General features: G+C 35.3%; 2 protein-coding genes across 9 annotated transcripts in view; both read right to left on the reverse strand.

Moving 5' to 3' along the window:
* LOC101219062 (twinkle homolog protein, chloroplastic/mitochondrial) overlaps positions 1-659 on the reverse strand; it is a 28252-nt gene extending 27593 nt beyond the window's left edge. The window contains exon 1 of the mRNA XM_011660931.2: positions 43-659. Within this exon, the coding sequence (XP_011659233.2) occupies positions 43-340 (298 nt within the window). The 5' untranslated portion in view covers positions 341-659. The remainder of the gene's footprint in view (positions 1-42) is intronic.
* An 8400-nt stretch (positions 660-9059) lies between these two features.
* Positions 9060-24878, reverse strand: part of LOC101213010 (twinkle homolog protein, chloroplastic/mitochondrial) — a 30624-nt gene continuing 14805 nt past the window's right edge. The window contains exons 10-21 of one of the 8 annotated variants that reach the window (XM_011660935.2): positions 24684-24731; positions 24509-24594; positions 24350-24410; positions 23665-23847; positions 21988-22119; positions 20998-21059; positions 20394-20477; positions 19332-19463; positions 17770-17866; positions 11321-11455; positions 11168-11235; positions 9060-9504 (exon numbers count right to left, since the gene is read on the reverse strand). In XM_011660935.2, coding sequence (XP_011659237.2) covers positions 9444-9504; positions 11168-11235; positions 11321-11455; positions 17770-17866; positions 19332-19463; positions 20394-20477; positions 20998-21059; positions 21988-22119; positions 23665-23847; positions 24350-24410; positions 24509-24594; positions 24684-24731 — 1149 coding nt within the window. In that variant the 3' untranslated portion in view covers positions 9060-9443. Of the gene's footprint in view, positions 9505-11167; positions 11236-11320; positions 11456-11490; positions 12896-16047; positions 16118-17768; positions 17900-18667; positions 18747-19331; positions 19464-20393; positions 20478-20997; positions 21060-21987; positions 22120-23664; positions 23848-24349; positions 24411-24508; positions 24595-24683; positions 24732-24878 lie in introns of those variants that run through there. The other 7 variants (XR_004214086.1, XM_031880221.1, XR_004214087.1 and 4 more) reach the window with 7 other exon arrangements.

Below are 24878 nucleotides of genomic sequence, written 5' to 3' on the forward strand. Positions count from 1 at the left end.
CAACTACAATTAAACAACCATAAAAAGTTCCAATAATAGCACCTGGAGGTCTGGGAACATTGGCATGAGAAGTAAAAGAAGAAACCCCATTTGGTTTCATGGCAAAGGGTTTCACAAGGGACATGGGTCGTACAGGAAATGAACCATGGAGAAGAGAAATGCTTCTGTACAGGAAATACTTCTGCGAAGAAGAAGAAGAAGAAGAAGAAAGGTGTGACAGGAAAACCAGAGAAGTTGATTTGCATAAAGGAAAGGAACCCATTAGACAAGATGGTGAGGAAAAGGAAGAGAGTTTGGAAAAGGGGGTATAGAGACAGTGATTGTTATGAAGAAAACGCATTCTGGCTCTTGGTAGGGTTAGGGTAATCAGCTGAGTATGGCCACCATTTCAAGTGTAGGCTACAGAGATAACATGGTAGTTAGGTAGAGACTGAAGAAACCAACAGGGCATTAAAATGAATGTTGGTGAAGAAAGGAATGAGTTAGGGGTGTGCTAAGAGTGGGTCTTGGTTGCTGAAACCCTTAAGTTTCGAGCGCTGTAAACCACCCCAACTTTCCTCGGCGGCTTGCTTCCGACGACAAATAAACCCGACCACGAAAGGGGGAGGCCTTTCTGCACAACTAGCGGGATTCTTCTCTTTTTTCTTTACTAAATTAAATTATGGCATTTGAGGCTAAAAGTACTTATAATAGTCTATTCCCATTCCAAACTATTATAATCTTTCTTAAATTATTATAATTTGTGTTATTATAAACCTCAAATACACATTTTATTTTATTGAATTTTATCAATTAGGATGGTTATTCAATCAATTTAGCTTCAAACTATATATGGTACTCAAATTCATTTCTTCTCATTTAATAAACATAGTAGATTTACGTCTTTTACTACTCTTTTTTCTCATATATATATATATACACACACTAGTTCATAGGAAGTAAAGTTTAAAGAGTTTTTTTTTTAATTTGACACAAATTTATAATATGAAAATAGATTTTAAAGTAGTATAAGAATATTGGTCAATTTTCATGAATTAAATAAGATAGTAAATATAGAAATATATTGAATGTTATTCTTTAAATGAAAAGAACATTCTAACTTTTATTTAGGAAATCTAAAAATAAAAGTTAATAATATTAATTTTTATTATCTCAAGATAATATTATTTTCTATTGTTAGAATATGAGGAAAAAAACACAAAATGACATGATAAATTTTTAATATAAAAAGTAATAGTGTCCTTTATTAACTAAAGTAGAATAAAAGAAATTTAAACAGGTATTGTATTTCCTATTGTTTTACATTATTCGTAAGAGCATGTAATTTTCTATTGTTAGATTATGAAAAAATAAAGATATTAAGTTGGTATAACTGTTTAATATAAAGAATAGTCGAACAATAAACAAAACTTGTACGTTATCTTTTTCCATCTTGCCATTTCTATCCTTCTCCTTTATCCAACCTCGTAATCGAGGACTCACGATTTCCTCCAACATTATCTTCTTCCTTTTCGTTTATCATGCTTTAAAGACATTTAGATAGATTGTCGTTGTTTACCCAAATGTTTAGGTATTAAGTGGTAATTTTAAATTTAATTATCTTTGTTTAAATTAATTATGTTACAATTATTTGGGTGTTAATTGAGATATTTGTTAAAAATTGTTGGTTAGTGGAAGTTAGAATTAATTAAATATTTTAAGGGAATGTTTAATTAATTATGAAATTGGGAGTTTGGTATTGATTAAAGGCTTGATTTTGGGTTGAATTAGGGTAGTTAATTATTAATTTGGTGAGATTTAAGAATTTTGGTTAGTTATATATATATATATATATATTATATATATATAATTAAATAAAAATTTGAATTGAAAATAATTATATTGTGATAATATAATTATTTAAAGAATATATATTATTGCTTTAGGAAGAAGATAAAAAGGTTGATATGATGGAAGAGATTTAATGAGAAGAGAAAATAAGATTTATTTGGTTTATTTTTTAAAATAGAAAAGGAAAGAGAAAAAGGAGAATGTTGAATGGAATAATAATAATAATAATAATTAATTTGTATTATTATTATTATTATTTTTAAAAGGGTCATTCGAGAAGCATGCACACCATCCCCACTCATTATTCATCATCTTATTCACTCTCCTTCTCCCTTCAATCCTAGACGTTGCCCAACGTTTATGTCCACCTTCTATCGTCGAGCAACGTCATCCAACCGTCCGTCATGCCTTGCTGTCAAAGCCAGTCATGAACCCAGTTTCCATTCACGTCGTGCGTTCCGATCCGAAGCGAGTCAACTTTGAAGTTTGCCATAACATTTCCTTCACCGTTGCACGCCATTGGTCGCGTCGCTCCTTGTCCATCGTTGACGATGTTTCATCAGCTTTCGACTTCATTCACCGTAGCCCAACCATGTTGCTTCCACCCAAGCCGTGACCCTTGCAACCCGAGTGATGAAGCCCCTCTTCCTTGTGTGTGAGTTGATTCCTTTCCTAGCCAAGCTATTGCATCTTTTCTTAAGCCATTTAAGTTAGTGGAGCCTTGTAATCATATTTATTGGTGAGGTTTGATTTTACCTATCAAGTGTTGTTATTGATACTAAATAAATTAATTTTGGTTAATGTTGGACTATTTTTTTAAAGATTTCATTGGCTAATTTTTTAATATTGTTGTCACACCCCCTCTCAGACCACCTACTCTTAGCCCAAGAGATGCTGCAACTTGTCAACAAAGACCACCAAGTACCTTCGTGATACCTACTAACCCTGAAACTTACTTTAAACTAAAATTTAACAACACAACGAAAATATAGGATACCTTCAACTATTATAAACACATTTCGACTGTAGTGCAACCCATACTTACAGAATATACAACAACACGAGTCTGACATAGACTCCAACAACCCACAGCTAAAACTCCAATCTCATATACAACCTAAAAGACTAACTCAAAACAACACATACTAGAAGGAAACTCAAAATTACACCACTAGCATATCAACAAATGGGGTTAGGTCTTAGTTCCACGATCTCTACCTAGAAAGTTAGAAAACATTTTGAAAAACATGAGTTGGAAAGCCTAGTGAGTGACTAAGTAAATAACTTAAACATGCTTAAACAGATGCTTGAGTAAAACATTTAAATCATGAAAGGTGCAAAGCTTAAACATAAACATTTCTCTTTCTGCAAATATTTATCAAATAGATTCTTGAAACAATTACACTTAAACTTTCTCTTTCTTACTATATCGTATATTTCTATGTATCAATCAAGATGAATAAACTAGGCATGGAAATTCTATCTCGTGATTCGATACTTACAGAACGAATAATCTAGGCGTCAGTAGTGTCCTATCCTGTAGATAGCTAGGAGATGGAAAAACTAGTTGTCCTAGAGGCCGTCATCTCAAACCTAGTCACAATGGTGGAAAAGCTAGGTATCTACGAACACCCTCACCACAGGACCTATGTGCATAGAAAACCATAATATGCCCGTAGGGTTGCTATATGTATCTCATACCAAATCTCGGTATAGACTAAAACATTCAAAACTCATGCTTACATAAATCTCATTCAGATATCCCAAATCATGTTCAAACTTAAGTTCTAAAATAGCTTTGCTCATAAAACATACTTTCACAATAATTATAGCTTTTAAACATCATTTGCATACTGAAACCAGTTACTCAAACTCATGCTTTAAACATATATTTTCCCTTGAAGCTTAATAACAGACATTTTCTTTAAGAAAGCATGTTGTAAAATAGTTGACTTAAATAAGTTAGAAACTATTTTAAAAATATTTGAAGGTCACTCACAATACTCAATAGCTTCCCGGCCTATAGATTTTCCACTCACAATACTCAATAGTCTCCCGACCTATAGATTTTCTCAATACTTTCTTATCATGTATTTAGATAATTTTAACTTGGATTAATCCTCTAGTATAAAAAATATCCAAACTAGGCTTCAAAAATTCAAAAAATAACAAAACAACCAAAAAATAGGTGTCATGGCACTCTTGGCCATATGGCCTGGCGGCAGGCATGCACTCGTGCGCAGACCATCAAGGGATCTGATAACATGCTTGCTATATGCGCCAAACCTTGCCACGTGCTAGGGTATCGCGCATCTCGTTTAGCATTGTCGCGCGTTGTGTGCGCGCATGCGCACCCTCGTGCGCATGGCTTGGCATGTGCCGCTTGTCACCTAACTATGCGTTTTCGCCATCTCACATGCACACCAACGTCCAAAAACCTCTTTTTGCTTACCTTGCACGCTCACCAAGCTCGTCCACCCTAAAACTCAGTTAACCTTAGAAACTACCTAGAACACTGAATTTTTTCATAAATCTACTATCAACTCCAAATGCTTATAACCTTTTAACAAGAACTCAAAATGCAAAGCTCATTAGAACTTTGCTTAAAATTGAGTCAACTACCTCACCTCAAAATCTCAGCTTCAAATTAGAAGAATTGAGTTATGTAGCCTCCAAAAATCCAACACTACTCAGAATCCTTCAAAATTTGACATTGTGTTCTTCATCATCAAACTTAATCGTCCTTTAATCTTCTTCATCTGGAAGCCTCACACAAGAAATTAGACTCACAAAGTAAGCTTCTCCAACTGGAATTTCTCAATTTTCACGAGGAAAAAGAGGGAACTTCAATTCTGAAGTGAGCTTATTTATAGAGGTTTCTGAAAAGTGGGTTTCGCCACCTCCTACTTGCATGAAATCAAACTTTGCATGCTATGTGTTGTGATATATATTTATAACATATGTCCTTTATTGTAATTGTACATAGTGTCTAGGGTTTATTTTGATCTCTATATAAATATGTAACTTTTCTTTGACTATACACGAATAAGAAATATACTTCTCTGAAATCTAGATTACATGGTATCAGAATCATTAGGGTTTCGAATAGCCGTTAGCTTGGGTCTATCAAAGAGTATTTGGATTTGATGAAAACTGAAGACTACACAATTGTTTTAGGGTTTTCTTCCAATTTTACAGCAGTTTGAATTGATTTTTTCCTTTGTTTGTGTGTACTACAATCAATGTGTGACTTCAATATGGCCGACATAAAGAATTTGGTAGTCTTACATGAATAAGAAATATACTTCTCAGAAATCTAGATTACATGGTATTAGAATCATTAGGGTTTCGAATAGCCGTTAGCTTGGGTCTATCAATGAGTATATGGATTTGATGAAAATTGAAGGCTACACAATTGTTTTAGGGTTTTCTTCCAATTTTACAGCGGTTTGAATTGATTTTTTCCTTTGTTTGTGTGTACTACAATCAATGTATGACTTCAATATGGCCGACATAAAGGATTTGGTAGTCTCCAATGTTATTCCCTTAGCCTCTAAGATTACAGAACATAAGTTAAATGGATCTAATTATTACGACTGACGTCAGACAATTTTGTTTAATTTTAGAAGTACTGATATAGATGATCATATGATCGAAGATCCCCCAGAAGATGCAAAGAAGGAGAAGGATTGGCTTCGTGATGATGCTCGTTTATATCTTCAGATCAAAAACTCCATTGAGAGTGACATAATTGGATTGCTTGATCACTGTGAGTCTGTTAAAGAACTTCTAGAATTTCTAGATTTTCTATATTCAGGTAAAGAGCAAGTACATAGAATGTTTGAGGTTTATATGCAATTTTTTCGTGCTGAACAAAAAGTTGAGTCAGTCACTAGCTACTTTATGCGGCTTAAGAAGTTAACTGATGAGCTTGGCTTGTTGTTACCTTTTAGTCCTGATGTTAAAGTTCAACAAGCTTATTCAGAGAAGATGGCTGTTATAATCTTTTCGAATAGACTCTTACCTGAATTTGGAATGACAAAGACACAAATTCTCTTTGATCTAAGATTCCATCATTAGATGATGCTTTCACTCATGTCCTTCGCATTGAAAGCTCTTCGACCGGTGTATCTATTCCTCAACCTAGTAGAGCTCTCTTTAGTGAGAACAATAACCCTTAGGCACCTCGAGCAATGGATAGCAATGTTTAGAGGAATAGTTATGATCATCGAAAATCAGATTCTGCAGAGATTGTTTGTAACTATTGTCATAAGCCAGGCCATAAGAAACGTGATTGTCGAAAATTGTTATATAAGAATAGTTAACAATCTGAGCATGCTTAAATAGCTTCCACATGTGATATACCAGAGGCGTCAGTTACTGTTTCTGCAGATGAGTTTGCTAAGTTTCAAAATTACCAAGATTCATTACAAGCGTCATCTTCCTCTACTCATGTTGCATCCACCGTTGCCCTAGGTAATACAAAGTGTCTTCTAACATCATCTACCAAATGGGTCATAGACTCTAGTGCCACAACTCACATGACAGGTAATTCTCGCATATTTTCTACATCGTTGTTCCCTGCCCTTTTTCCATCTATTACGTTGGCAGATGGTTCCATCTCTTCTGTTCTTGGCTCTAGCACTATTCATCTTACTCCATCATTTTCTCTGTCTTTTGTGCTACATTTGCCTAATTTATCCCTTAATTTAATTTCTACTAGCCAACTTACTCATGACCTAAATTGTGTTGTTTTGTTCTTTCTTGATTATTGCTTGTTTCAGGATCGTGTGACGAAGAAGATTATTGGTAGAGGATATGAGTCGGGAGGCCTTTATCTCTTTGATCACCAAGTACCGCAAGTTGTGGTGTGTCCTTTCGTTCCTTCTCCCTTTGAAGTCCATTGTCGTTTAGGTCATCCATCTTTGTTCGTGTTGAAGAAACTTTATCTTGAATTTAGGTCTTTGTCCTCTTTAAATTGTGATTCGTGTCAATTTGCTAAATTTCATCATCTTAGTTCAAGTACTTGAGTCGATAAACGAGCAAATGCTCAATTTGAGTTAGTTCATTCAGATATTTGGGGTCCATGTCCAGTTGTATCTCAAACAGACTTTTTTTATTTTGTTACTTTTGTTGACGATCATTGTCGTCTAACTTGGTTATATTTAATGAAAAATCGTTCTGAGTTATTATTTCACTTTTGTGCCTTTCATACTGAAATAAAAAATCAATTTAATGTCTCTTAAAGCTTTGCACACTAATAATGTAAGTGAATATTTTTCTCACTCTCTTGGCTCTTACTTGTGTGAACATTGCATTATTCATCAGTCTTCGTGTCCTGACACTCTATTTCAAATGTATGTTCCGAAAACCTTTTGGGCAGATGTTGTTACCACAACTTGTTTTTTTATTAATAGAATGTCTTCCTTTGTTCTTAATGATGAGATTCCCTACCGTGTTCTTTTTTCTACAAAAATTTTGTTTTATATTGCTCCTAAGATATTTGGTTGTCTGTTTTGTTCACGACGTTCGTCCTTGTCATACTAAGTTAGATCCCAAATCCTTGAAGTGTAACTTCTTGGGTTATTCGCGAGTTCAAAAGGGGGATCGTGTTGTTATTGTCCTACCCTAGGTATCTTGTTTCACTTGATGTTACATTTTTTGAGTATACACCTTTTACTTCATCACCATCGAGTTCGTGTTAGGGGGATGATGATAATCTTTTTATATATGAAGTTACCTCTCCCACACCATCCTCTTCCATTAATGTGCTTCCTTCCCATCCACTAATTTCTCGAGTCTACTCCCGACGACCTCCACCACAAGCTTTAAACTCATGTCCTCCATCAATGCCTCCTTCGTCATGCAATTTGGGGCCAAGTGATGATATTTCGATTGCTCTTCACAAAGGTAAACACAAGTGTACTTACCCCGTTTCTTCATTTGTTTCCTATCACCGATTGTCTCCCCCCACATATGCTTTTATTACGTCCCTTGACTCCACATCTATTCCTAACTCCGTTCATGAAGCTTTGTCTCATCCTGGCTGGCAAAATGCAAATGCAATGATTGAGGAGATGACTGCTTTAGATGATAATGGTACTTGGGATTTGGTATCTTGTCCTGCAGGAAAGAAGGTCATTGGTTGTAAATGGATGTTTGCTGTCAAGATGAATCCTGATGGAATAGTGGCTCGATTGAAAGCTCACATTGTTGCCAAAGGTTACGCTTAAATCTATAGAACTGATTATTCAGATACCTTTTTTTCAGTTGCCAAATTAACTTCCATCCGCCTATTTCTTTCCATGGCTACTACCCATAAATGGTCTTTGCAACCAATGTTTCTCTAATATTCATTTCATATCAAAATTATGGATTCCAGAATACACTAAGGGCATCAACCTCAAACCACTACAGCAGTTGCCCAAAACGTCTAAGATCAACCTCAAACGTCTAACCTTTTATTCTCTCACTAAAAACATATAGTCTTCTCGCCAAACTAACCTCTAAACTCATTGGCCGCAAACCTCTTCACACCTAAAACCTTCCTTGCTCGCCTAGCTCATCACCTAAAACCTATTTGGGTGTTATTCTAGATAATTGTTGAAAAATATTTTATTTTTATGAATTTTGGAATGAGAATAATTATATTAAGATAATATAATTGTTTAAGGTATTGATTAATTATATGTATTTGTATATATAGATATTTAAAGTTATGGATGGATAAAAATAATTATTAAGAATATTATATAATTATGTTTGGAATGAGAAAGGTAATGTGATGGAAGATAGTAGTAAAATGTGATTGTTTGAATTATTTAACGAAGAAAGAGAATGTGAATTAATTGTTTTGTACTTGGAAAACGAATAGGAAAGGAAAAAGGAAAAATGAGATATTTGAAAATAATAATAATAATATTATATAGGACTCCCGTGATGCATGCAAATCCTTCATCCTATTCATCTTCTTCCTTGGGAAACCCACGAATGAATAATAATAGTAATAATAATTTTTTAAAAAGAAAAAGATGGGAAGAGAATAAAGTTGAATTAAGAAAGGAAAGCATATGGCAAAGCATCAATGATGGAATGGAGCAGACAATAAATTTAAAGTCAATTGTTTCGATTTGGTTCAATAGCTGGGATCCCAACATTCAAACCCCATATGTTTCTCCAATATTCATTTCATATCAAAATAACTCTGGTTTGTTTGAGTCCTCCATTCGTTTCAAACAAAAAATTTCTGATCATTTTGCATTAATATCTCAAATCGCGTTATACAAGTTTAGAAGAACAGAAACTTACATAGAATTGGGGCATAGTGTTTTAGTGCAACCTGCTATTACAAAACATTTTAATTTTTTCATCAAAGTTGTCGCAAAATTTCCTAATATAACACTATACACATCCATCAACTTAATAATTATACACATCCATCAACTTAATAATTTCTTCTTGCTATGGATCACCCAAAACAAAAATGACATTGCTAAATAAATGTGAATTGTACGAATGAATTAGCAGTCGACATTTATCGACAATTCACAGTATTGCAGTGGATGAATGACCTTAAACAATACTTGTGAAGGCCTTCAACACCATACCTCCTCTCAAGATGATGGTTTCTTAAGTTTCATATCCCCAGCAGCATCGAAGAATTCTCCGGTTACCCTGATGAGCATAACAGCCATTATTGACCTTTTAATAGCGGATATACAGAGAACAAAGGGTTTCAAATAAAAGTACATTGATACAGTGACATGCTGATAAACAGAGAATAGAAGGAGCGTATTGCAATTTGCATGCCACTCGATGACTCACTCACTCCAGAAAACACTAGAATAGCACAAAAGGCCCACAGGTAATGATTGTCAATCATGTACCTTGCAATCATTGGGCTGATAATGAAAGCAAAAGTGGTCTGTGTTTTCCCCCTTTCTCACAAACCAAACATCTAGGCAGAGTTAGAATTTATGTTTTGTTCTTTGAACTCCATCAAGGTTGAGTTTCCGCAAACAGAAACCACACAGATACGTATTACAAGAACCTATTAGGTAGCTGAAAGCCTCCAGATGGCATCATTGTCAGTTATTTTGACTATCGAGGGATCAGCATTCAGTCATTCAACCCTTGCAGCAAATGATTGGCTAAAGTTGCAACCGAACTCAATAATTCAATAAAAAAGGGGGATCCAGTTGCATTCCTAAAAGTTAGAGGGTTATTCCCTGTTGCTTAATCACTCTCATGAGTGCTTAGCATTCTGACTAGTGACTACATGAATTATAGAGTTCTATAAGAAATCACATGTTTTGTTGATGGCATAAGGGGTGGCTTTTGTCCACGAGTCGTCTCAAAGTCTAACTTTAAAACACAACAATCAATCTTAGAAGGAAGACTAGTTTTGAAGATAGAAATCCAAGAGATTTGACTGGTGTAAGTTGTAAACTCGACTATCCAACCCTTAAGGACTAACAGATTACTATTCGCAGCAACGCTTTAAGGCCATTGTCCACAAAGAATCACTGTAACCGACAGACTACGCATTTATTGGCAAAATTTCCCAAGGCAAAGACCCCTCAGATTTTGGTTAAGAAACTGTTTTAGTATGTGCAACATATCTCATCAAACAATTTCTGAAGGGTGGGTTGTTCCTTAATTCATCAAACAATTTTGATCCATGGTAACCAAAAGAATCCTTTATTGATGTGAAGCCAAGGATGCTCCCGAACTTTTTTGAAAGAATGGCTAGGGGAGCTACGCTCCAATTAAATTAAAGGATTGTCCTTTTCAGATTGTGGGCCAATACAGTCAAACGAGAACGTGAGGAAAAACTCTACCCATTTCTTGACATCTTGCACATAATGCACCAACGAGGAGAGAGGGCTAGTGCGAGGTACTTTTTCTGAATGATTTTATGTTTGTTGATTTCAGTGTGCCATGTGTATCGGTATGAAGTCCTTGTTAACTAGGCTGATGATTGACCAAAACTTCAAGAGAATATTTTAAACACCAAGGCTTAAGCAATGAATCTCATCCACAAATCCTTCAACAAGAAATTGGCCAAACTTCAAAGTACACAGTGCAAAACCATAACGGATAACCAGAGTAGTTCTCCAAAATAAAAGAAACGGTTTGCTTTCAAAGATTGTTCAAAACACTGGGAAAATGTTGCTACCTAATGTTTTTTCATAAAACTCTTATCATTAAGGAATACATAATGTTCATTGTTCAACAACCTTAATTTCAAGAAAGCATATAGGACAATTCATCACCACAAGAAGTCAGAACCAAGATGTGAATTCCTGAAAAACTTTGGAAAACGATCTTCACATACCTATTATATGCCAAATAAGCTTCCCCAATTGTTCCTGCAACCTTATTTCTCACTTTTCGTACACATACCTACAAGTAGCAAGGATACAAAGAAAACTAATGTACACAGAAAAGAAAGAAACATATTGTTTTTATAATATATCTGCAATTGTACCTGTACGAGATCAATAGGACCACTTTCAGGATCCCTATTACGATGAATGACAATTCCATTATCACATTTATTTATGAAGTGTGCATTTCCACTTATATCATGCATATTAGGTGGACATCCAGACCAATTCTGCAACTGTATACAGCAAGAAAAATTAAGAAAGGATGAGAAGCCAGATATTAACAGAGAATAGAAGAAATATTTCACTCACTTTATTTATGAACAATGAGGAAAGTTTATACATGTATGTACATGGATTTGGAGACACTCGATTATTTGAAGAAAAAGAAAGTCTTCTTTGCTTTGCTAAGGGACAAGTAGTACAAGAATGAAAATTAAAAGACTTCAATTGCAACATGTCTTGCAAAGATTTCAAAACATCAACAGAAGGGTGACCAAGCCTTTGATGCCACAAAAAAGTATTATCATGGCTTACAGCACATATGGTAGACTGCAGATCAAGAGTGTTTCCCAATTTGAAGACATATAGACCATATAAAAGTTCAGCATTGCCAATCTTCTTCAAAGTGAACTTGTCCTGAGTTACACAACCATTAGTAGAGAAACTAACATCGACGAGTAGATCTCTTGTTAATGCGCTCACTGAGGTTGAATGAAAATTCAGGAATATATAACACATTCTTCAGCTCTATAGATTCAGATAATTTGATAGTGCTAGCACTTTTACCTTCAAAAACTTGTTTATTAGGTAAACGGATGGATGTTGAGCATGGTTGAATGGATGCAAAATGGGACTTGCAACAAGAAATGTGAGTGGATGCTCCAGGATCAATTATCCACAGGGGAAATGAATAAGAAGTACCTGCTTTATGTGAGGTAGTTGGTTGGTTGGAAGCATTCATTTGAGACTGAAGCTGGTTGAGGAGGTTTTGACACTGGATCAAAGCTTCTGCAGTGCTGGTATTATTCAATATCTGATTACTCTGTGTGGTACCTTGAGAACGACTTTCATTGTTCTGAGTTGCTACTGCATTAACAACATTATTGGTTCACTGCTGTTGTTGCTTGGTCTTATATCCAGGAGGGTATCCATGGAGCTTGTAACACTAATCTATCATGTGTTCAGAAATGTTGCAGTGGGTGCATATAGTCTTTTCTCTCCTTTGTCGATTGGTGGATTCATTCTTGGATGAGTTAGAAGATACTGCAAAGGCCATCGTTGGTGCTGTAGAAGAAAAAGATCCAATTGATCTTTGTTGTTCCTCTTGAAGAAGAAGAGAGAAAGCTCGGCTTGTTGATGGAAGAGGATCCATGAGGAGAAGTTGAGCCCGGGCTTGAGAGATGTTCTCATTCAATCCCATAAGTCCATGAGATATTACATTTGGAGGAAATCTGTCATTTCTCGCACGATGTCACAACTGCAAGCTCCGCAAGTGCACCCTGGTCTATATGTGTTCAGTTCATCAATGAGAGTATTGAATTTAGTATAATACACACCAATGGTATCTTGGTTTTGTTCCAAGGTTGCAAGGGATCGCTTCAACTGAAAAATCCTTGGCACGTTCTTCTTCTGAAATCTTTCTTTGAGGTCAATCCATATTGCTCTGGTTGAACCTGAAAACAAAATACTTGCTGAGACAGGTTTAGAGACTGAGTTTAGGATCCAAGAAATAACGATGTTATTTCTAATCCAAGCCGGAAGGAGATCACCGGTTCGTTTGGTAATAGTCTCGTCGACGAACCCAATCTTGTTCTTCACTGAAAGACCAATGGTCATCGCTTGAGTCCAAGAAACATAATTCTCTTCTGTCAATTGCTCCGTTGCTAACACCAGACTTGTATTATCATTGTGATGAAGGAAGTGAGGATGGTTTTGATTGAAAAGTGTAGTTTTCTTGGGTTTCCGGCAGGTTCTGCGAAGTGTTGACAGTTGGAGTCGGAGTCGTGACGGTGATGAGTTGTGGGTTTTAGCAGAAGACAAAAAGAATTTTGGGAGGAAGATATTTTATAAAACGTGCTATCTCAATGAATAAGTTAGCCGTACTAAATCCAAAAGTCACGGCAAAATTGCAATATGATGTAGCCTCCATTCATGTTTTTAGAGAAAATGGTTTTATAAAACGTGAGAGAAAGAAAAGCATTGAAAACATTATTAAAGAAAGCATTGAAGACTGACAATTGTAAGAAAGTTCAGTTTCCAAAGTAACAAGGCTTAGTCGGGGAATTGACTAGTGAGTTTCCCTTATAGTACATTTTTAACATTTTCAAATACGAAAGGCTTACATATGAAAAGTTTGAAACGTCACTTACAAGTAAGCGACAAAAATTAAAGAAAATAAGCTAAACTAAGTACAAAAGTATAAACATAAGGTGGGGAGTGGATGTTTGTGCATGTGGTCATAGACAAACAACGCCTTGGACAAGCATGCTCATAACATTCTCCCCCACTTAAACAGCTGACGTCCCTATCGACTGACGAAGCTAGAACTCTTCGATCTTCTGCTTCCACGCTCTAATGTCTTCAACACGTTCCCAACCCGTTTCTTCCACGGGGAGGTTTTTCCATCTAACCAGGATTTCGTGGATTCTCTTTGTGGGCCTCTACCCTTCCTTACTCGATCTGCAAGGATCTCTTCAACTTCTTTATCTTCTTTCTGCTTCAGGTTGATACATGGTCGAGCAATATGTCGTGCTGCTTGTCGTCGGGGTCTTGATGGTAGGGTTTTAAGTTGCTCACATGAATTACTGGGTGAATTTTCATCCATGTAGGCAACAACACCCTATACTATGCATTTCCTATCTTCTTGAGGACTTCCCCAAACCCCTCATATTTTCTGACAAGGTGCTGATCTTTGCGCCCTCTAAACCGAATTTGATCTGTTTTCAGCTTGATGAGGACTTGATCTCCTGCTCGAAACTCAAGAGAATGTCGCTTCTTATCACCCCATTTTTTCATACGCTTTGAGGCTTTCTCTAAGTAAGCTCGAGCGATGTATGTAATCTGTTTTTCGTCTTTCGTGAAGTTGTGAGCTCGTGGACAAACTTTGTGCAAGACAATTTTGGCTAGTATCCCAACATACTATCTATCTTTGTTTTCTATTCCCGAGAATGTGGCAGCCTCTTTGGAAAAAATCATGAGAAATTTCTTATGGATAGGCTTTACTAGCAACAAGCTCAACCATCTTGTTCAATGAAATTTGGTATCCCTTCCTTTAAAGGGTGGGGTCTCAGCCTAGATGGTATTAAAATCCATAATTCAGCTTTGCTTGCTAAGTGGGAGTGGAGATATTCATTGGAAGATTTAGCCTTTTGGAGGAAATATATTAGCAATAACCATGGCAAAGAGGCCTTTGACTGGTTTACATTGGGAAAGTCAAGAAACAACCTAAGAAGCCCATGGGTAAGTATCTAAAGATTATGGAGGTCAGTGGAATCTCTAGCACTAATTAAACTTGGCAATGGTAGTAGAATTTGCAAGTAAGGAAGAAGAGTGGTAGTTGGAGATTTTGTGTAGACTACCGTGCTCATGGGCGGATTTATTAAGGGGCCAGGGAGGCACGTGCTCACATTCCCGATTTTTGTATTTTAATATTAGTTTTGAAGTGTCAAATTACAAAATATCTTAAATAATATGCATTTTTACTATATTCTACCTTTGGTATAGTGGTTGTGCCCCCCTTTATAATTCCAAAGTCTTGGGTTCAAATCTCATATATTGCAATTATTTTTTTTTTGTTAACGGTGCCCCCTACATATGATTTCTGGATACGCCACTGAGTCCATGCTCTAAATAATGTGATAATTCTCGACAAGTTTCCAATACCGGTGATCGAAGAATTATTTGATGAGTTGAATGGAGCCAACATTTTTTCGAAGATTGATCTAAAGGTCGACTATCATCAAATACAGATGAATTCAAGAGATGTGGAGAAAAAAACTTTTAGGACCCACGAAGGACATTATGAATTTTTAGTAATGCCCTTTGGGTTGACAAATGCTCCATCCATTTTTCAAAATTTGATGAATACTATTTTTAAGCCATACTTGAGGAGGTTCGTGCTGGTGTTTTTTCGTGACATACTGATCTATAGCCAGAACTTGGAGGATCATTTGAACACTTAGAGATGGTACTGGAATCTGAGAGAGAATGAGCTATATGCAAACAAGGGAAAATGTAGTTTTGCTCGAAAGAGAGTGGAGTATTTGGGGCATATTATATTTGAAAAAGGAGTAGAGGTGGATCCTGAAAAAATCAGAGCAATTAAGGAATGGCCGGTACCTACAAATGTACGTTAAGTGCAAAGGTTTCTATGTTTAATTGGGTATTATTGGCGGTATATGTAGCTGCTCCTCTCACTCAATTATTAAAGGCAGGGGAAAATCAGTGGACAGAGGAAGCTGGAAAAGTCTTTGAGAAACTGAAGAATGCGATGATGACATTGTCGGTGTGAGCTCTACCTGACTTTAATTTGCCTTTCGAGATTGAAACAGATGCTTTTGGGTGTGGGGTAGGAGTAGTGTTAATTCAGTTGAAGCGACTGATTGCTTATTTTAGCCACACCTTGTCAATGAGAGATCGGGCTAAGCCGGTGTATGAAAGAGAGTTGATGGTAGTGGTTTTCGCTGTTCAAAGGTGGAGACCGTAACTGTTGGGGAGGAAAATTGTGGTTAAAACTGATTAAAGGTCGTCGAAATTTCTTCTTGAACGAGTTATTCAACCTCAGCAACAAAAATGGATCGCTAAGTTGCTGGGTTATACTCCATACCTCGAGAATGTGGCGGTGGATGCATTATCTAGAATTCCTCCTACGGTGCATTTGTGCCAATTTACTGCTCCTGCATTAATAGATTTGCTGGCAATCAAAGAGGAAGTGGAGAAAGATATAAAATTGAAGGAAATCATTGAGAAGCTACAAAATGAAGAAGATGTGGCAGATTACTCTCTGCAGCCATGAATTTTGAAGTATAAAAATAGAGTGGTGATATCTAAGTCATCGACTTTGTTATCAACTATACTCCACATTTATCACGACTCAATGCTTGTGGACATTCGGGATATTTGAGAACTAATAAACGTTTGATGGAAGAGCTGTATTGGGAAGGTATGAAGGGAGACGTGAAGAAATATTACGAGGAATGTGTAGTGTGCCAACGTAATAAGACCTTGGCTTTATCTCCAGCAGGTTTATCGATGCCTTTGGAAATTCCGGATGCTTTGTTTTGTGGTGGTGAACAGACTTAGTAAGTATGCTGACTTTCTACCAAAACATTCATATACAACGAAATCTGTGGCTGAGGTTTTTGTCTACATGGGTATCCAAGATCCGTAGTTTCTGATCAAGACAATGTCTTCCTAAGTAAATTTTTGGCGCGAGATGTTCAGACTTTCGGGTACTAAATTGAATCGAAGTTCAGCCTAACACCCATAATCCGATGGCCAAACTGAGGTGGTGAATCGAAGTGTGGAAGCATACCTTCGCTGTTTTTGCGAAGGAAGGCAAAGAGAGTGGATTTCTTGGTTGCACTGGGTGGAATATTGGTATAATACGACTATTCAGATTTATACTGGCATTACCCCATTTTAGGCCGTGTATGGATATGTACCTCCTCCTATGATATACTATGGTGATTTGAAAACTCCTAATTCTACTCTTGACCAGCAACTCAAAGAAAGGGATGTGGCGTTCTCAAAGAGCACTTGCAGATTGCCCAAGAAAAGATGAAAAAGTGCGGTGATAAGAAACGGTGACATGTTGAATTTCAGGTGGGGAAGTTAGTGTTTTCGAAGATTCGTCCCTATCGTCAAGTGTCTTTTGCGAAAAAGGAAAAATGAAAAATTATCACCAAAAATTTTCGGCCTTATTGGGTGTTGGAAAGGATTGGCCCCCTGGCATACAAGCTGAAACTTCCCCCAACTGCTTCCATACATCCTGTTTTCCATGTCACAGCTGACAGGTGTGTTGGGTCATCATACAAAGGTACATCAGTTAGTTCCTTTTATGTCTGAAAATTATGAATGGATAGCTGAACCAAAAGAAGTGTATAGATACCGAAATAATCCTACTACTGGGATGTGTGGGAAGTACTGATAAGTTGAAAGGGACTACTGCCAGAAGATGCTACTTGGGAGATTTGTGATGATTTCCAGCAACGATTTCCAGATTTGCACTAGTTATGGGAGTGTGGTTGCTAGAGCTGGAACCCACAGTTAGTTAGTTGGAGGGAAGAGAGGTTTTAAATAGTGAAAGGGAGGTCGGCAAGTGAGTATGAGAGTTTGTGTTAATCATTTGTCTACATCCTTGAAAGATAGGAGAGGCAGTGAGGGGGAGTAATTCTTTCTTTGTTCTTTATCATTTACTTTCTGTTTAGGGATTGCTAATCCAACAATCTTGTGTACTTGTTCTGATATTTTCATTGAATAAGATTCATCTTCATTCCAGAGTTCTATCATTATCTTACCAAAAAAAAAAAACAGTTCGAAAACTAACCTGCATAGGATGTGCAACGAACCAAACATGGCAAGCATTATGTTGAGCAAACTGTTTGACCTCTGTAAGCATCTGGCTCACATACTCTGTTTCGCTTCTGTCACAAAGAAAACTTCAAACTTCTAGTTAACTGAAAATAGAAACAAAAGGCAAAAAGCAAAGGTCAAATTTTGCAATTTATAACTTTCTGCAAGCAAGCCAGTAAAAGAAATAAATGAATTCTTTGAAAGTACAAAGTTAATATATGTATGATATATCACACAAATAATGCTTTGGATTTTGGAAGACACCCAAAATTTGACCATGCTATCTAAGAGCATAGGAAAATAAGCAAGCCGTAGAGCTGAAGAGTTTCAAACAAGACTGCCAAACAAACAAGAAGTACACGCTATATGGAGTTGATTAATATAACATGTTATGTCAACAATTCAATCTGCCCATATGATTCAATCAATTCACAGGTCTCGTTTATGTTTGGGGTGCTCTTGATTTTTTTTTTTTTTTTCTTTTTTGCAAAGGAAACGAATATATTTATGTAGTAGTCGAGACAATGCTCAATATTGGATACAAAGGAGTTCTAATGATACAAAGTTCCATTTTTGAACAACTGGAAAACAGTACAAGAAGCCACAATCTGATTAAGGTATTAACAAAAAGATATTAAACAGGGGAAACAAACACATTCCAATTAAGAGAGATGTCTTGGATGGTGTAATTGGCAAACAACTTTGAGTAAGAGCATCATGAGAAGGCTAGCAAACAAGCAGAGGCAAATAGATCCAACCAGCTAATAGATTTTCATGAATAACTCTTTGATTTCGCTAAAACCATAGTTATGAGGATGGCTTTGACCGCATTTGACCAAAGAATTTGATGACAAATTTGGACTGCCAATTACCTGATATACATTAGCTCTGAAGGATGATCCAAAAGCGCATTTAAGGTTGAAATAAGAGAATAGCTTCCACCAGCAATTTCTAGAAAATGAGCATTTGAAGAATAAGTGTTGAAGATCCTCCCCGGAAGTGCGGCAAAGTGGACAGACTGAAGGAGGGAAGGAGAAGTCTTTTTGCTTGAAAAGTGGTTGAGCCGTTTAGGGATCCAAAGAGCATAATCCATGTTAGAATGCTGATTCTTTTGGGACTTTTGAACTTCCAAAGGACTCGAAATATGAATTTCTCTAAGGGTGGTGAAAATATTAAAAATTTGGATAGGGATTTCACTGTGTAATAGAGTTATTTAATTCGATGTCAATTAGTGAACTATGAAAGTTAGTGACAAATATTGGAACTGCTTCTTTAGAGCTTAGAAAGTTAATTATCAGCAAGTTTTTTTCTCATTAGATCTGAGACAAAACACTCTACCCAGTGAATAGAAGGCAAAATCTTTTCAGGAATACAAGGTATCATCACAACCCAAAAGTGAACAAAAAAATAACAGGAAAATAAAAATAATTATCATTGAGATCAAAGAAATCATAGCCATCAGTCAGTGGTTGACAACTACAGAAGATGTCATGGGTTACTCCATCTTCAAAGAACTAACATAATGATAAAACTCACTGATTTGGAAGCCGTTGATGGTCAAGCTCATCATAAGGGTCAATTACCAGTCCAGAAACTCCATGCCTTAAAACTGCTGCTTTTGCAAGATCCAAGACCCAACTAATACTTCGGAGGGACTTATTTTCACACCTAGTCAGGTTAAAAAGAAAAACAACACTTTCAAAGGCACATCAAAAGGTTAAGGTTTAGAGGAGGTAAAGATGAGAAAAGGAAACAAAACGAAACAAAACTATTATGATTAAATTGGCATAAAAAATCAATTAAGTAAAAACGTCCATTTGTAGTGCACTTGGTCATTTAGAGAGTTGAGTAACGTGCAAGAAGGTACAACCGTCATCAGAGAGCTTTGTTTGGACCTTTATAATATCAACTTTCCTCCTAGTCCCAATCTTGGTAACTTTTGCATTGAAGGAAGTTGATGTAGCCTAAGTAACCTCCAGAAGAAATCCTCCAAGAACCATGATTGTGGATCTTTTATTAGAATGAATAATGTCTTTCATACAAGAGGAGAAGACTCCTATTTATAGAGTTCTATTACAATAGGGGGGTAAAAGAGAATTAACCTAGAATATTACCTAATTACCCAATTAATCCTCCATCTCCTTACATCAGAAGTTCTCCCATCAACAGAAAATTGGTATTTACTATTTAGTACACAGAATGTTATAAAAAAGTTCCCGAGAAAGTTACAAGAAAAGCACGAAATCAAGATCTGATCATGCCAATGACATTTTCTTCAAGCCTTATTGCACTCTTTGACAGACCAGAGAACTAATGATTGCTAACTGTATTTAAAACAAATAATAACGTAGAACTTTGAGTTTGAGTTCTTATTAATAAAGAAGTTCTTGTCTCCGTTTCAAAAAAAAATGTAGAACTAGAATGTTAAACACATACTATAAAAATTCAATGACTGATATATATCTTTTATTTTACAAACTTAAGATCAGTCTTTACACAAACTTGCCATGTACTTGTGACTTAAGATGTGCACTGCTAGTCGTAATATATGAATATTAAAAATAACCAACAATATAATAGAAAAACTTTTCCATTTACCTTAAAATAAAAAATGTATCGTTTAGCCATTGCTTGCCTTGCTCCAACTCCTCAACACTCATTCGTTCAACAGAGCCACCATAACTAGAGATGGCAAAGAGAGACAAAGTTAGAGACATTGTTGCAGAAATATTGAGAGGGAGAAAACGATTGTGGGTTAATTTGAAGACTATCTTCAAAATACATTTCTATTTTTGTTTTCCAAACTAAATGAAAATTTCATTGAGGAAATTTTTCCTAAGCATTACGATGAGAAAATGTGTAAAGTTTAAGATCATTGTTTGACTCAAGCCATTATTCACAAGTGTTTGGAAACAAACAAAAACAAAAATCCGAGAAAGCTTTCACTGAACTTTTTAATCTAAAAAAGATATTGGTTTGAACAATCTCCCCAACAAGCCCTTCTCATTTATATGCAAAGACTGCAAATAATGTTCTTGGTAACAATTACAAGTTTACAAGTGAAAAAAGGCCTTTCTCAAAGTCCACTTCGACACTCCAACAGTCCAACCTATAACATTTTCATTGAACAATCGTAGGGCTCAATATAATGGTTATAGAAGCAAGGGTAGTGAGAGAACAAAAATTACAATCTAAGACTTACCGTCCACCAAAGAAAGGCTTCTTGATGTGTTTCTCCAGTAGTTTTCTTGCATGTTCTCCAACCTAATCATAATTCATCGAAGTCCGATTAAATTGAAACAGATTTAAAATGAGGAAAAATTAAGAAATAACATCTGTCCGATTTCCTTATTTATTAGTGATAAATACTATTTTTCTACGTTTGTGACAAAAATTGTCATAAAATAAACAAATCTCATTCAGACAGAGAAAGTACAAAGGAATGTGGGGTCACAAAAACGGTCTCCAGCTCGTCATCGAAACAGTGACACTATTAATCACCAAGTATTAAAAACTATAAGATTGATAGCGTCTAACAAAACTTGTTTCCCTTTATTCTCTTCTAATATCATTTTATTTTTAGTTCTTCCATATTTTAGGCTGTTTCATATATATATATGCATAATAACTTACTGCATCTATATTCTCCTACCATGCTTCCTAAACTAATGCTTCCAGAGGCTATCCCAATAACCTAACATCAAAAATGGCAAAATGAATTTTGGAAAGAGAAAGGAGAACTTGAGCAAGAGATACAATGTTTCATTTTAAAGGCAATAATTCACACACTAAGAAAACATTACCGAAGCACACTCAGAAAGTAACCTACTACATGTCAGAAATAACTAGACAAAATTGTTTGCTCGAGTGGTACTGGTAAGCATAAGATGTTATAAAATATTAATTGTTTCAAGAGCAAAATTAATTTTGGTACTACGATGAAATACAAATATGGAAGTCATAAGAGAAAATTCCAAAAAGAAACCTCTAAAAAAGTGACCAACAAAACGAAACAAAACAAGTGCTTGGAAAAAGGTTCCAGAATTCTGATAAGCAGAATCCTTAAACGCTGATACCCACATTTTTTTACTTTTCTTTTCTTTTCCTCTTTTAGAATAGCCAACAAGGTTAAGATAAGAACCGTACAGAAAAATGTCAACCATAGGGTAGCTCAGAAGTCTGAACAGCTTACCTTATTTTCTATAGAGCAGAGAGCAAATTTCCAACCAACACTTGCATTAAGATTGCATAGCAGAGCATCAATCCACTCACTTTTGCCTGAATTCGGAACACCAGTAACAATGGTAAGCTCCCCTGGGACAACCTGTTTTAAATAAACGCATTAGCAATAATAAAATCTAAAAATATTTTGCCGATTTTTTTTTGTATGTTTTCATATTTCAACATAAAAAAGGATCGCATCCTACAATAGGTAACAATACACAAAAAACAATCCAATTACCTTCATTCCATTAAATTACTGGATATTATTTTCAATGTGTCTCAGTTCTAAGTTTTTTGTTCTAATTTTGTTATTCACTTTTCATTGACTTCCTCGTCAATTTATATCCTAAGCACATTAGTCTCTTTTCATTGCTCAAGTAATGCAACTCTATTAACTTCCAGATGTCCAAATGCAACGGGAATAATCTTCCATTCACAGCATCATGGCTAAAAAGTCAAAATCATCCCCAACCAGAGAAAGAATAACATCATCCAGGAAAAAGCGAAGATCTAGAAATAGTAGAAACGTTAGCCGTAGTATTAATTTCTGCAAACAGCTTTGTGGGTTTAAAGAAACGCTGTTTTAATTGCAAAGATGAAAATCCAAGTTCAAATGAGAATAAAATGGAGTTTAAATATTTGTACCGATGAATTTTTTATAGTTATTGTAATGTGTCCTCGGAAATTGGTGGACTCCTTTTGTGGGTCGTTTGGTATAAGGGAATATTGGGTGAGAATGTGAATGTGTTTTGTAAAGCCATGTATGGTGAGAGGTTTTGAGTTATTTTCCTGGGAAAGACATGCCTATCAATCCAGGATTTTTAATCCTATGGTTTTGTGTGGGATTTTCTCTTTCCTTCCTCTTCTATATATATATATATTTAATTTACTAATTTTCTCTTCTCTTCTTTTTCTAATATTAGTTCAACTATATTTTTTAATCATCTTCATATTTCTTCTATATTTTTTACTTGTTTAATCTTACTCTTTTTTCTTAGTATATTCATTTTCTTATACTTTCTATTATTTATATTTCTATTTTTGTCCTTTTATTTTTTATTTTCTACCATTATTATAATATTTTTCAACTTATTTTTTTCTTCTATGAATGAAAAATGTCTAAAATTATTTCATTATATCGACTTAAAATAATAAATTAACTAACAACTAATTTTCTAGAAAATAACTATAGAGCAAATTAATTGTGTAAATTTAACTCGGTTGAATTTAATACTTTATTATTGCATAAAATCATTAAAAATTATCACACAATTTAAATAAAAATATCATTTATTTATGCAAAATATGATAATATTATCATGCAACACCAAAGCCCTACATTACTTATCTAGGAGAAATCGATAGTATTCCCATGCACAACCAAACCCTCAATGAATTAGAAAAGGGTTGCTACTCTTGAGTCGAAAATTCTCTTTCGATGATAAATACTAGATAACGTTCTCTTTAATAAGCTATTTTGCCTTTACAGGATAAATCTTATCCATCAATTTTTTTTTCTTTTTTATACTTTTGTTTCTTTCTTAAAACTTCTATACAACATATCTCATTACCCGATAACAATGCATTCGGTAGCTCAAATAAGAATCAATATTTCCAAAGAATGAGTTTGCTAGTTTGAACTCACATTGTACAAATCATTGAGACACCTCCATCCAGTCGGCACACCAAACTCATTTCCAAATTTTTTGTGATAATATGCATCAATCTCGTGGAAGTAGTCTTTGAAGCGAAATAATCCACTTATAGGATACAACTCTGCGTTGTCAACAACTTCCTTCAGGGCCTCAGGGCCCAAGTACATCAAAACCTAAACACAATTTAGAAGAGAAGTGATCCCATTCCATGCAAACATTGACAATCATTTATTGGTCACATTAACAAAATTTAGCTTTTCTAGCTTTTAGCAGCAGCCACTTGCATGAATACAATTACTATCAACCCAACTCAACTGTGCACCCAAAACACGTACAATTATTACCAAAAAACAATTATTATCAACAAAATTCAACTCAATTATACGTCCCAAAACACGTACAATTATTACCAAAAAACAATTATTATCAACCAAATTCAACTCAATTATCCGTGCCAAATGCATCCTTCGGATCATTGCCCAAAGCAAGCTTTGTCTACGGAAAGGAAAAAGTTTAGCAGAAATATCTACAACATTTCCCATCAAGCATTACATATAATAATCATTAACTTCGTCATGAGCAAGAAAATATAGACATCCTGAGAACGTTAATTTTATTTATCAAAGGTAAATAAACAAATGTACAGCAATACGATAACTGATCAATAATTCCAACCTCATTTGCATCTTTGAAATGATCGACCTCATCCTTTTTTGGCCATTTGACCCTCCAACATCTAAAAATAGAAAATGAAAATGTCTGTTACTAGCCAAACTACTCCGCATCTAATCCCAAAAGATAATGGTTTGTAGTTAGAAAAAGACAAAAGAAAACCTTTCCTTCCCAACACGGCGTGCAATCTCCTCTGCTAAAGCTTGACCAGGCGTATCCCCATCAGTAGCAAGTATAATACGCAAGGCCTGTCAATTGCAATATCATTTAAGTTAGGCAGTTTCCAATGGTCTACTTTGTTTTCATGCTTAAAATGAATGGGATTATATCCGCCAACCTTGTTCAAGTAGTCTCTGCAGTTCCATAGATACTGAAACTTTCTGGCCTAGCTTCACAAGAAACATGAAATATGCATTTCAATCAGACTAAAATGAATGAACATCAACCAAACCAAATAATAGGCAATAATCATTCAATTTTTTTTAATCTTATGTCAATGTTTTCTTGTGCACAGGATGAATATTTTCAAATG

The sequence above is a fragment of the Cucumis sativus genome, chromosome 1 (genome assembly GCF_000004075.3).
Source record: "Cucumis sativus cultivar 9930 chromosome 1, Cucumber_9930_V3, whole genome shotgun sequence".
NCBI classification, from domain to species: Eukaryota; Viridiplantae; Streptophyta; class Magnoliopsida; order Cucurbitales; family Cucurbitaceae; genus Cucumis; species Cucumis sativus.